Here is a 12,749-nt window from a genome sequence, read left to right as displayed (position 1 = left end):
ATGTCAATTCCTCTTCAACTGTATTGCCTACTGCGCTATTCCTTATTGCTGTATCCATAGCGTTAGAGAACTTCAAACGTATCTCGTCATTCCTTAGTACTTCCGTATCCCACTTCTAATGTCTTGAACTTCAGCCTACTCTTAATCACTACTATATTGTGATCTGAGTCTATATCTGCTCCTGGGTACGCCTTACAATCCAGTGTCTCATTTCGGAATCTCTGTCTAACCATGATGTAATCTAATTGAAATCTTCCCGTATCTCACGGCCTTTTCCAAGTATACCTCCTCCTCTTGTGATTCTTGATCAGGGTTTTCGCTATTACTAGCTGAAACTTGTTACAGAACTCAATTAGCCTTTCTCCTCTTTCATTCCTTGTCCCAAGCCCATATTCTCCTGTAACCTTTTCTTCTACTCCTTCCCCTACAACTGCATTCCAGTCACCCATGACTATTAGATTTTCGTCCCCCTTTACATACCGCATTACCCTTTCAATATCCTCATACACTTTCTCTATCTGTTCATCTTCAGCTTGCGACGTCGGCATGTATACCTGAACTGTCGTTGTCGGTGTTGGTCTACTGTCGATTCTGAATAGAACAACCCGGTCACTGAACTGTTCACAGTAACACACCCTCTGCTCTACCTTCCTATTCATAACGAATCCTACATCTGTTATACCATTTTCTGTTGCTGTTGATATTACCCGATACTCATTTGACCAGAAATCCTTGTCTTCCTTCCACTTCACTTCACTGACCCCTACTGTATCTAGATTGAGCCTTTGCATTTCCCTTTTCAGATTTTCTAGTTTCCCTACCACTTTCAAACTTCTGACATTCCACGCCCCGACTTGTAGAACGTAATCCTTTCGTTGATTAATCAATCTTTTTCTCATGTTAACCTCCCCCTTGGCAGTCCCCTCCCGGAGTTCCGAATAGGGGACTATTCCGGAATCTTTTGCCAATGGAGAGATCATCATGACACATCTTCAATTACAGGCCACATGTCCTGTGGATACACGTTATGTGTCTTTAATGCAGTGGTTTCCATTGCCTTCTGCATCCTCATGTCGTTGATCATTGCTGATTCTTCCACCTTTAGGGGCGAGAAAGAAGAGAAAGTGGGAGAATACAAGGTCTACCTGTCAGGAGTCAAAGCAGGAATAGCACAATGGGGTGTAGGGCTTTACATCAGGAAAGAAATGGAACCCAGCGTAGTTGCAATAAGGTATGTAAACGAACGACTGATGTGGATAGATTTGACAGTGTCCAGCAAGAAAATTAGGAATGTGTCAGTATGTTCGCATTGTGAAGGGACAGATCAAGATAAGATGGATAGATATTATGACGCACTCAGTGATGTAGTTGTTAGAGTAAAGGACAAGGACAGTGTTCTGCTCATGGGTGATTTTAATGCCAGGATTGGAAATCGAACAGAAGGGTATGAAAAGATTATGGGTAAATTTGGAGAGGATATGGAGGCCAACAGGAACGGGAAACAACTCTTGGATTTCTGTGCCAGTGTGGGCTTAGTAATCACAAACTCCTTTTTTAAACATAAGAACACTCACCGGTGTACTTGGGAAGGCAGGGGAACCAGATCTGTCATTGACTATATAATAACAGATCAGGAATTCAGGAAAGCTGTGAGGGAGACACGTGTATTCAGGGGATTCTTTGATGACACTGATCACTATTTAATCTGCAGTGAAATTGGTATTGTGAGGCCCAAAGTGCAGGAGGTCAGGTCCACATGTAGGAGGATAAGACTGGAGAAACTTCAGGATAAGAAAATCAGGCACAAGTACATAACAGTGATCTCAGAAAGGTACCAGTTAGTTAAATGTAGTCAATTACAGTCATTGGAAAAGGAATGGACAAGGTACAGGGATACAGAACTAGAAGGGTTAAAGAATGTCTTGGAACAGTAGTGTGTAAAGGTAGGATGAAGCAAACAGCTTGGTGGAATGACACAGCCAAAGCAGCCTGTAAAAGGAAAAAGAAGGCGTATCAAAAATGGCTACATACTAGAACTCAGGTAGACAGAGAAGGTTATGTTGAAGAAAGAAACAAAGCCAAACATATAACTTCAGCATCCAGGAAGAAATCTTGGGAAGACTTTGGAAACAGGTTGGAGATTTTGGGTCAAGCTGCTGTAAAATCATTCTGGAGGGTAATTAGCAGTCTTCAAAAGGTAGGTAAGAAGGAAATGACAAGTATTTTGGACAGGTCAGGAAAACTACTGGTGAATCCTTTTGATGCCTTAGGCAGATGGAGGGAATATTTTGAAGAGTTGCTCAATGTAGGTGAAAATACGATTAGTAATGTTTCAGATTTCAATATACAATGGGATAGGAATGATGATGGAAATCGGATCACATTTGAGGAAGTGGAGAAAATGGTCAATAGATTGCAGTGCAATAAAGCGGCTGGGGTGGATGAAATTAAGTTGGAACTCATCAAATACAGTGGAATGTCAGGTCTTAAATGACTACACAGGATAACTCAAATGGCGTGGGAGTCGGTACAGGTTCCATCAGACTGGACGAAAGCAGTAATCACACCAATCTTTATACATGGAAACAGAAAAGATTGTAACAACTACAGAGGTATCTCTTTAATCAGTGTTGTGGGTAAAATCTTCTCAGGTATCGTTGAAAGGAAAGAGCGAGTATTAGGTGAGGACCAATTGGATGAAAATCAGTGTGGGTTTAGGCCTCTTAGAGGTTGTCAGGACCAGATCTTTAGCTTGTGGTAAATAATGGAGAAGTGTTATGAGTGGAACAGGGAATTGTATCTATGCTTTATAGATCTAGAAGAGGCATATGACCGGGCTCCTAGGAGGAAGTTATTGTCTGTTCTACGAGACTATGGAATAGGAGGCAAGCTTTTTTAAGCAATTAAAGGTCTTTACATAGATAGTCAGGCAGCAGTTAGAGTTGACGGTAAATTTAGTTCATGGTTCAGAGTAGTTTCAGGGTAAGACAAGGCTGCAACCTGTTTCCGCTGTTGTTCATATTATTTATGGATCATATGTTGAAAACAATAGACTGGCTGGGTGAGATTAAGATACGTGAACACAAAATAAGCAGTCTCGCATATGCGAATGACTTAGTTGTGATGGCAGATTCGATTGAAAGTTTGCAAAGAAATATTTCAGAGCTAGATCAGAAATGTAAGGACTATGGTATGAAGATTAACATCTCCAAAACAAAAGTAATGTCAGTGGGAAAGAGATGTAAACGGATTGAGTGCCAAATAGGAGGAACAAAGTTAGAACAGGTGGACGGTTTCAAGTACTTAGGATGCATATTCTCAAAGGATGGCAACATAGTGAAAGAACTGGAAGCGAGGTGTAGCAAAGCTAATGCAGTGAGCGCTCAGCTACGATCTACTCTCTTCTGCAAGAAGGAAGTCAGTACCAAGACTAAGTTATGTGTGCACCATCCAATATTTCGACCAACTTTGTTGTATGGGAGCGAGAGCTGGTTGGATTCAGGTTACCTTATCAATAAGGTTGAGGTTACGGATATGAAAGTAGCTAGGATGATTGCAGGTACCAGTAGGTGGGAACAATGGCAGGAGGGTGTCCACAATGAAATCAAAGAAAAACTGGGAATGAACTCTAATAGCTGTAGCAGTCAGGGCGAACAGGCTTAGATTGTGGGGTCATGTTACACGCATGGGAGAAACAAGGTTACCCAAGAGACTCATGGGTCCAGCAGTAGAGGGTAGGAGGTGTCGGGGCAGATCAAGGAGAAGGTACCAGGATTCGGTTAAGAGTGATTTTGAAGTAATAGGTTTAACATCAGAAGAGGCACCAATGTTAGCGCTGAATAGGGGATCATGGAGGAATTTTATGAGGGGGGCTATGCTCCAGACTGAACGCTGAAAGGAATAATCAGTCTTAAATGATGATGATGATGATGATGATGATGATGATGATGACCACTCGAATTCAAAAATCTTAGTAGTAATCAACGAGCTTTCAAAACGAGGCTGAAGAGTTTCCTCATGGCTCACGTCGAGGAGTTCCTTGTAAAATTAAGCCGGTTCTTCTTTTGTTGTTGATTGCGATTACTTAAACTTATGAATCGAATTTTTCGGGTTCATAAACATTTTATTTTTATCTATTATGACTTTTATGTTGTAATTTCATGTACTGGCACGTTCCATGACCTTGGAGGTTTGCTCCTTAATTTAATCCTACGGAACTTGACGTGTAAATAAATAAATAAATAACAGAGAAACAGTGCATGAATGGAGTAACGCAGAAGCTCTGATGTTGGTAAGGTGTACCTCCACCACATACTGGTCAGTGACAAACAGAGAATATACACTGTCCAGTTACAATAATGTGACCACCTGTTTGAAGCCTGAATAACTGCCTTTCACAGGACGGTCCGCCGCGCGGGATTCGCCGAGCGGTCTAAAGGCGCTGCAGCCATGGGCTGTGCGGCTGATCCCGACAGAGGTTCGAGTCCTCCCTCAGGCATGGGTGTGTGTGTTTGTCCTTAGGATAATTTAGGTTAAGTAGTGTGGAAGCTTAGGGACTGATGACCTTAGCAGTTAAGTCTCACAACATAAAAAAAACCCTCCCTCCGATCAGGCCATGAAAGCCCAACGTTACTAACCGGCCGCGTGTGATCTTCAGTTCACAGGCGTCTCTGGATGCGGTTACAGAGAAGCATATGGTCAGCACACCGCTCTCCCGGCCGTATGTCAGTTTACAAGACCGCAGCCGCTACTTCTCAGTCAAGTAGCGCCTCAGTTTGCCTATAAAGGGCTGAATGCACCTCGCTTGCCAACAGCGCTCGGCAGACCGGACGGTCACCCATCCAAGTGCTAGCAAAGTCTGATGGCGCTTAACTTTGGTGAACTGACGGGAACTGGTGTTACCACTGCGGTAAAGCCGTTGGCCTGCCTAATGGTACGGTATTTCCTAAGACTGCAATAGATCTTCTGCGGCACCAAACAAGTTATCTTTCAATCATCTATCACATATTGTAAGGTTCAAAAATGGTTCAAATGGCTCTGAGAACTATGGGACTCAACTTCTGAGGTCATTAGTCCCCTAGAACTACTTAAACCTAACTAACCTAAGGACATCACACACATCCATGACTGAGGCAGGATTTGAACCTGCGACCGTAGCGGTCACGCGGTTCCAGACTGTAGCGCCTAGAACCGCTCGGCCACCCCGGCCGGCACATATTGTAAGTTCACACGAATGTGAGCCGACGACGCGCACGTCAAAACGTCAGAATGACTGCACACCTATTTTCATGTCACACTGCCCAAGCTGTGAGGCGTACTCCATAAAGACACGAAGGAAGCTTCATCGAACTCATAAACGATGTTTTCGATGTGTTGAACTGTAGGTACACAGAAGATTAGAAAGCACCTCTGAGATGTGGTTATGGCTTCAACGTCAGAAGCCAAGAAAATTCGCTGAAGAGGCCTTTGGAAATTAGCTCGAATACGAGACTACAGAAAAGTAAGTCTCCTACTGTTTTAAAAAGGATTTGTTACATCAATAAATTCATGTTTTGAACTTTTCAGGGATGTGAAAAGAATGCTGGAAGAACTGCCAGACTGAATGAAGATTCCCTCGAAAATTTCTGTTCCAGGATTCGTTGGTTTGGTGCATTTTAAAATCATCCCACGCACTTCGATGTGAATAGAAGAGTACCCATTCTAATACTTGGTGGCAATGCGACGAGTATACGTTTGTCCCTTGGTGTTTCTACTGCAGAAAACAAATATTAAAATCCTACAAAAGGAACATTGGGGGAATTCAAGAATTTTATTTCTAGTGAGTGTTAACAAAGTAGCTGACTTGTCACATAACGATATTTCGGGTCAAGAAGATTTACTTGCAGGTTGCGATCTTAGAGTTGCAGTGAGCTCCAGTGAAGACGTTACCCAAGATGCTTTAAAGTACTTGGAGGGATACACCACATTGAAGTACAAGAGCACCGACATTTCATTAAAGTAGCAAAATGCCTTGTCGGTGTAAAGTTAACAGCTTAATAACATTGGATAAGCGTCCTTTCCTAAGATAGGCTTCTTCCTCCATCGTCCGCATAGTTTGCTGCAATATGAGATCTAGAGATTATTTTTGCATCTTTTCAAGGGACAAATATTTCGCTTTGCAAACGCATGATAGAATTATTAGCAGCACTAGTACAATCAGTATTTCACACGATCGAATAGAAAGTCGTTGACTTGTACCTAAGAACGAGAACTTTCATCCGCATCAGTTTTTTGTGTAACAGAGCCAAATGAGATGCAATGAAGAGGGTTTTGACGAAAAGAAATGCTCTCTGGACTGCGTCGTCTTCAGCAACCGAGTCAAATTTTCTGTATCAACATCAGATGGTAATATTTGTCATCTCTATATTCTCGAAATGTCTTAACTAAAGTAGTTTTTAAAAAACTGTAAAACATTCAGTTCTTAAGCTGGAAGGATTAGTGGCATTCATCTGCTATTAACTTTGGGTATTGAAAAATGTTGTGGTGACTGCTTTTGCAGGTTAAAAATATCCTTTCGAATATTCCAAGTACTAATTCTTTTTGTCCACCTTTAACACCACCAATGAGATACACAAAATCGAATGAAGAGACGCGAAGAAATTGTTTTACTGTGTGAGAATCCCATCAGCCTTGCGCGACTGCGCGAGCGCTGGCTGCCAAGTGATGTAACGCGTCTGTGACAAATTAGGGCGTAACTTCCGGAATGGCATACCTTTCTAGTCTACACACGCTGACACTGTCGCCACCTCCCAGTAAAGCCGTCGGCACACCGACCGTATTGTCGAACGTTAACGTTGAGCGTGCCAAGTTCAACGTGCTGCTGAACGCTCAGGAACGATGCAACTTGTGTATACGGTACGTGGGTCCCAACGTGATGTACACGATCGTAGCGCACTCCAGCGGCCAGTTGAGGTATGTTTCTAGTTCATAAATCACACTGTTTACTCAACGGACGCGCGAAAAATTTCCACGTTAGCTTCATTAGAACGCACATTTCCTCCATCGTCCACGAAAAGGAAAGTACCATGTCCAATCAATAAGGACATAGGCTTATAAAAGTTCCATTACAAACAGTGCGGTACAGATTTGGAATACTTCTCTGCATAAGATAAACATTATTTCATCATTTCCACATTTTTAAAAAATGTTCAAGTGTGTGTGAAATCTTATGGAACTTAACTACTAAGGTCATCAGTCCCTAAGCTTACACACTACTTAACCTAAATTATCCTAAGGACAAACACGCACACCCATGCCTGAGGGAGGACCCTAACCTCAGCCAGGACCAGCCGCACAGTCCATGATTGTAGTGCCTGAGACCGCTCGGCTGATGCCGCGAGGCTCCCACATTTTAGTAAAACCCCACGGTCAGTCCTACTTGATCACTGTTTCTACCCAGTACCAGAATCTTTGCAATATGTGAATTACGAAACGTAAAAGAAAAAGGAGCAAAATATCTTTATACAAGTAGCGCAAGCTGTCCTGTAGATTAAGCCAATCGAACAAAGTCACCCCTCAAGAAAGGTGAACTTATATTTACATAACATCAAATATTATAGCGTATACTTATATTAAACTATTAATAAAGTGTCAGAACCTAAAAAAAACGCGAATGTTAAGGAAAAAAAATTGGAAGTGTTGAGACGCGAACCACCGCCCCAGCAAATACTCATTACGCTAAACCAACAACACGCTTCTTATACTTAATCATATTGTTTTACTCCTTGATAAAAACGTTAACCATAGATAATTATGTTACTAATTGAAATTATAACAAATTATACCAAAAACAATGCGTTTTGGGTGGATCTTCAGTGTGTCGCTGCCTTCAAATAGCCTACTCCCATAATACGCAAGTTACAATAATTCTTTTGCCATGAATACGATGTTTCTCATTATTTTATTGGAACGAATCACACAACTAACAGTTATTCACAATTTTCTGGTGCCCAGAAACGGCATACATACATATAGGCTTGAAATGAATGCCAATATGACGCCTCAGAACTCTGTACTGAAGAGAGACAGCGCGCCTGTACGTAGGTGGCATTGTGCCATCTCATTAGTCAACGCTCAGACGCACGCTCAGAATATCTGACATGCCAGATATTGCTCTGCACCTTCAGAAAGATTCCCGAACGTGCTATTCCACCCTATGACGTCAGAAACTTGGTAGCTCAACGCTCAACGTTCGGATGCACAGTCCGTATGCCGACGACTTAAGCGTCTAGTAACAACACGAGACTCACCCCCGGTAGGAGAAGGCGGCCGCTGCCGATGCCAGCAGCGCCGCCAGCGGCAGGAAGCGCAGTCCGGAACAGCGCATCGCAGTCTGCTGTACGTTTCTCTGGCGCTGTTGGCGACAGTTGACGGTATTTATAGTCGGCCCTATCAGGAGGAGCGCGCAATGCAGAAGCAAGGCGCCACGCTCCTAAATCTTCCGCCAGTCGTGTATTCGACTTCAGACAACGACCTTTAGGCTAAGCGCTGACTGAGACGTGTATAGCACGTGTGAAAAGACACGACTCTGCAGCGCGATGCGCACTTTCCTTTGAGAACTGGCATGCCTTTACAATGCACACAGTGACTTGCCCCCTCTCATATTTATATCTTACTCTGAGTAATTCGATTTGGGGAAGTATAGCTGAGTATGATCATTACAAGGCTTGTATTGAGAACACAGAAGATACGAATATTTTCCTCTCTAATTGCATGAGGCGGAAAGTTGCTATTCCTTCACAAGCGGACTTCCAACGCAGCGTCTCTCGTCCCCCTGGTGGTACGCTGACAGGCGGGTTTTGGCCGATCTTCAAAGGGTTATGCCGACGGGTGCGAGGGAGTCGAGCGGACGCTGTCCAGACGCTGACGTTGTCATAAGAGCGGGGTCGACACGCCCACAGGGGCCTGAAGGAGCGGCTGGTGTTGTTGTTGCTGTGGTCTTCAGTCCAGACACTGGTTAGATGCAGCTCTCCATGCTACTCCATTCTGTGCAAGCTTCTTCATCTCCCAGTACCTACTGCAACCTACATCCTTCTGAATCTGTTTAGTGTATTCATCTCTTGGTCTCCCTCTACGATTTTTACCCTCTACGCTTCCCTCCAATGCTAAATTGGTGATCCCTTCATGCCTCAGAACATGTCCTGCCAACCCATCCCTTCTTCTAGTCAAGTTGTGCCACAAACTTCTCCCCAATCCAATTCAATATCTCCTCATTGGTTATATGATCTACCCATCTAATCTTCAGCATTCTTCTGTAGCACCACATTTCGAAAGCTTCTATTCTCATCTTGTCCAAACAAGTTATCGTCCATGTTTCACTTCCATACATGGCTACGCTCCATACAAATACTTTCAGAAACGACTTCCTGACACTTACATCTATACTCGATGTTAACAAATTTCTCTTCTTCAGAAAAGGTTTCCTTGCCATTGCCTGTTTACATTTTATATCCTCTCTACTTCGACCATCATCAGTTAATTTGCTCCCCAAATAGCAAAACTCCTTTGCTACTTTAAGTGTCTCATTTCCTAATCTAATTCCCTCACCATCACCCGACTTAATTTGACTACATTCCATTATCCTTGTTTTCCTTTTGCTGATGTTCGTCTTATATCCTCTTTTCAAGACACTGTCCATTCCGTTCAACTGCTCTTTCTAGTCCTTTGCTGTCTCTGACAGAATTACAATGTCATCGGCTAACCTCAAAGTTTTTATTTCTTCTCCATGGGTTTTAATACCTACTCCGAATCTGTGTTTCGTTTCCTTCACTGCTTGCTCAATATACAAATAGCACCGGGGAGAGGCTACAAACCTGTCTCACTCCCTTCCCAACCACTGCTTCCCTTTCATGTCCCTCGACTCTTGTAACTGTCATCTGCTTTCTGTACAAATTCTAAATAGCCTTTCGCTCCCTGTATTTTACCCCTGCCACCTTCAGAATTTGAAAGAAAGTATTCCAGTCAACATTGTCAAAAGCTTTCTCTGAGTCTACAAATGTTAGAAATGTACGTTTATCTTTCCTTACTCTAGCTTCTAAGATAAGTCGTAGTGTCAGTATTGCCTCACTTGTTCCAATATTTCTACAGAATCCAAACTGATCTTTCCCGAGGTCGGCTTCCACCAGGTTTTTCATTCGTCTGTAAAGAATTCGCGTTAGCATTTTGCATCTGTGACTTATTAAACTGATTGTTCGGTAATTTTCACATCTGTGAGCACCTGCTTTCTTTGGAATTGGAATAATTATATTCTTCATGAATTCTGAGGGTATTTCGCCTGTTTCATACATCTTGCTCACCTGATGGTAGAGTTTTGTCAGGACTGCCTCTCCCATCAGTAGTTCTATTGGAATGTTGTCTATTCCCAGGGCCTTCTTTCGATTCAGGTCTTTCAGTGCTCTGTCAAACTCTTCACGCAGTATTGTATCTCCCATTTCATCTTCACCTACATCCTCTTCCATTTCCATAATATTGTCTTCAAGTACATCGCCCCTGTATAGACCCTCTATATTTTCCTTCCACCTTTCTGGTTTCCCTTCTTTGCTTAGAACTAGGTTTTCATCTGAGCTCTTGATATTCATACAAGTGGTTCTCTTTTCTCCAAAGGTCTCTTTAATTTTCCTGTAGGCAGCATCTACCTTACCCCTAGTGAGATAAGCCTCTACATCCTTACATTTGTCCTGTAGCCATCGCTGCTTAGCCATTTTGCACTTCCTGTCGATCTCATTTTTAGACGTTTGTATTCCTATTTGCCTGCTTCATTTACTGCATTTTCATATTTCCTCATCTCATCAATTAAATTCAATATTTCCTCCGTTACCCAAGTGTGGTGTCACCGCCAGACACCACACTTTCTAGGTGGTAGCCTTTAAATCGGCCGCGGTCCGTTAGTATATGTCGGACTCGCGTGTCGCCACTATCAGTGATTGCAGACCGAGCGCTGCCACACGGCAGGTCTAGTCTAGAGAGACTCCCTAGCACTCGCCCCAGTTGGACAGCCGACTTTGCTAGCGATGGTTCACTGTCTACATACGCTCTCATTTGCCGAGACGACAGTTTAGCATAGCCTTCAGCTACGTCATTTGCTACGACCTAGCAAGGCGCCATATTCTTCAAGAATGTATTCTGAACCGATAATATTGTGAATCGTGTACCGTCAAGAGCAACGTTCATCACTAATGGATTAAAGTTAAGTATCAAACTAATTACGTCCGTTTTCTGAAATCCTAATTCCTTGTCATGTTCCAGACCTCACGTCAGTATAGTTCTTCCCTCCTCACGCCAGCCTTCGTGAGCTAAAACGCGTGCATTTCGGCCCCCACTAGTAACACAGTGTTGGCTCTTCTGCCAACACAACGTTGGCGGCGAGTGTAACAACGGTGTTCTTATCTATACTGCCCTGATTTCATTGTGTCATGGCTTCGCCACAGTCTTCAGATGTACTGTCCGAATTTTATCGCTTACAGAATCAGCAGACACAGGCATTACTGGATGCCCTTGGACAGTTCGTCCAGGGTCAACATGCAATGCAAAACTATGCGGCAGCCGTCGCTCCACCACTAATGCAGCCATAACATGCAGTTGCACCGACCTTCCGAACTTTTGATGCTGCACTGGAGAGCTGGACTGAGTGGTCACGCCAATTTGGATTCCATCTCGCCGCCTAAAGAGTTCAAGGTAACAGGCAGCAACCTTTTCTTTTGTCGTCTGTCAGTGTGCAAACCTTCCGTGTGATAGTCAAGTTATTTGCCAGACACGATGTAGCAACTCTGTCCTACAAGCAAATTTTGTCTGCATTAGATGCATATTTCAAACAATGTCAATGTAGTTGCGAAATGGTATACCTTCTTTTGTACAAAACGTACGGCAGGTCAGACTAATGGGGAGTGGGTTGCAACCTTGCAAGGCCTTACTAGGGATTGTGCTTTTGAGTGTCAATGTGGACTTCCATGTTCAGATACTATGGTACGTGATGCAATTGCACAGAATGTTTCTGATGTTCGTATAAGGGAACAGATTCTGAAGCTAGTTAGTCCCTCCCTTCAACAAGTGATGGACATATTGGATCTGCTGGACACACTGGACTTTGTTCAGCAATCATTTGAAACTTCGGCAGCCATGTGTCAGGCTAACCAGCCCGCCAGGCGAGCTGCAAGGAGCAATAAACAACCCTCGCGCCTGGCCGCGCCGCTGCCACCAGGCTCGCAGCCACATGTGCCACGCCGGCAAGCAAATGCAGTGCTTAAATCATGCCTGCGGTGCGCTACTAAACATTCGCGTGAGAATTCCCTGTCATGCCAAGCTATTTGCTTTTACTGTAATAAAAAACGACATGTTCAGAGTGTTTGCTAGAAAAAGCTCAGATCGGAGACCCAAAACCATTCCAGGCCCTTTGCTTCACGCCGGAATCGGAATGGAACCTAGGATACTCAGGCTCGCGAAACTTCGCCCATGGAAATTCATGTCGTTCATTCCGCTCTGCCCAGTGCCACTCTCTCTAACAGTGACTGTGTTTGTCCCACAAATAGTGTGCGTCGACATCGACGGAACTCCCATCAAGTCGCAAGTGATTTTGTACCTTCGTCGGTTCACGTTGCACGAGACAGTCGCTCTTGTCATCAGCAGGTCAATAAACTTTTTGTAGACTTGGACATTAACGGCAAAGTGATACCATTCTGGCTCGATACTGGAGCACCAGTTTTACTGATAAATCA

At 43.5% G+C, this 12,749-nt stretch overlaps 1 protein-coding gene across 1 annotated transcript in view; it reads right to left on the bottom strand.

Moving 5' to 3' along the window:
* The window catches only part of LOC124796141 (carboxypeptidase B-like), a 170,723-nt gene that overhangs the window by 124,678 nt on the left and 33,296 nt on the right, over nt 1-12,749 (bottom strand). Inside the window, exon 2 of the mRNA XM_047260233.1 lies at nt 8,289-8,392. Within this exon, the coding sequence (XP_047116189.1) occupies nt 8,289-8,392 (104 nt within the window). The remainder of the gene's footprint in view (nt 1-8,288; nt 8,393-12,749) is intronic.

Source organism: Schistocerca piceifrons, chromosome 4 (genome assembly GCF_021461385.2).
Source record: "Schistocerca piceifrons isolate TAMUIC-IGC-003096 chromosome 4, iqSchPice1.1, whole genome shotgun sequence".
NCBI classification, from domain to species: Eukaryota; Metazoa; Arthropoda; class Insecta; order Orthoptera; family Acrididae; genus Schistocerca; species Schistocerca piceifrons.
This window is presented reverse-complemented; position numbering and strand designations above follow the sequence as displayed.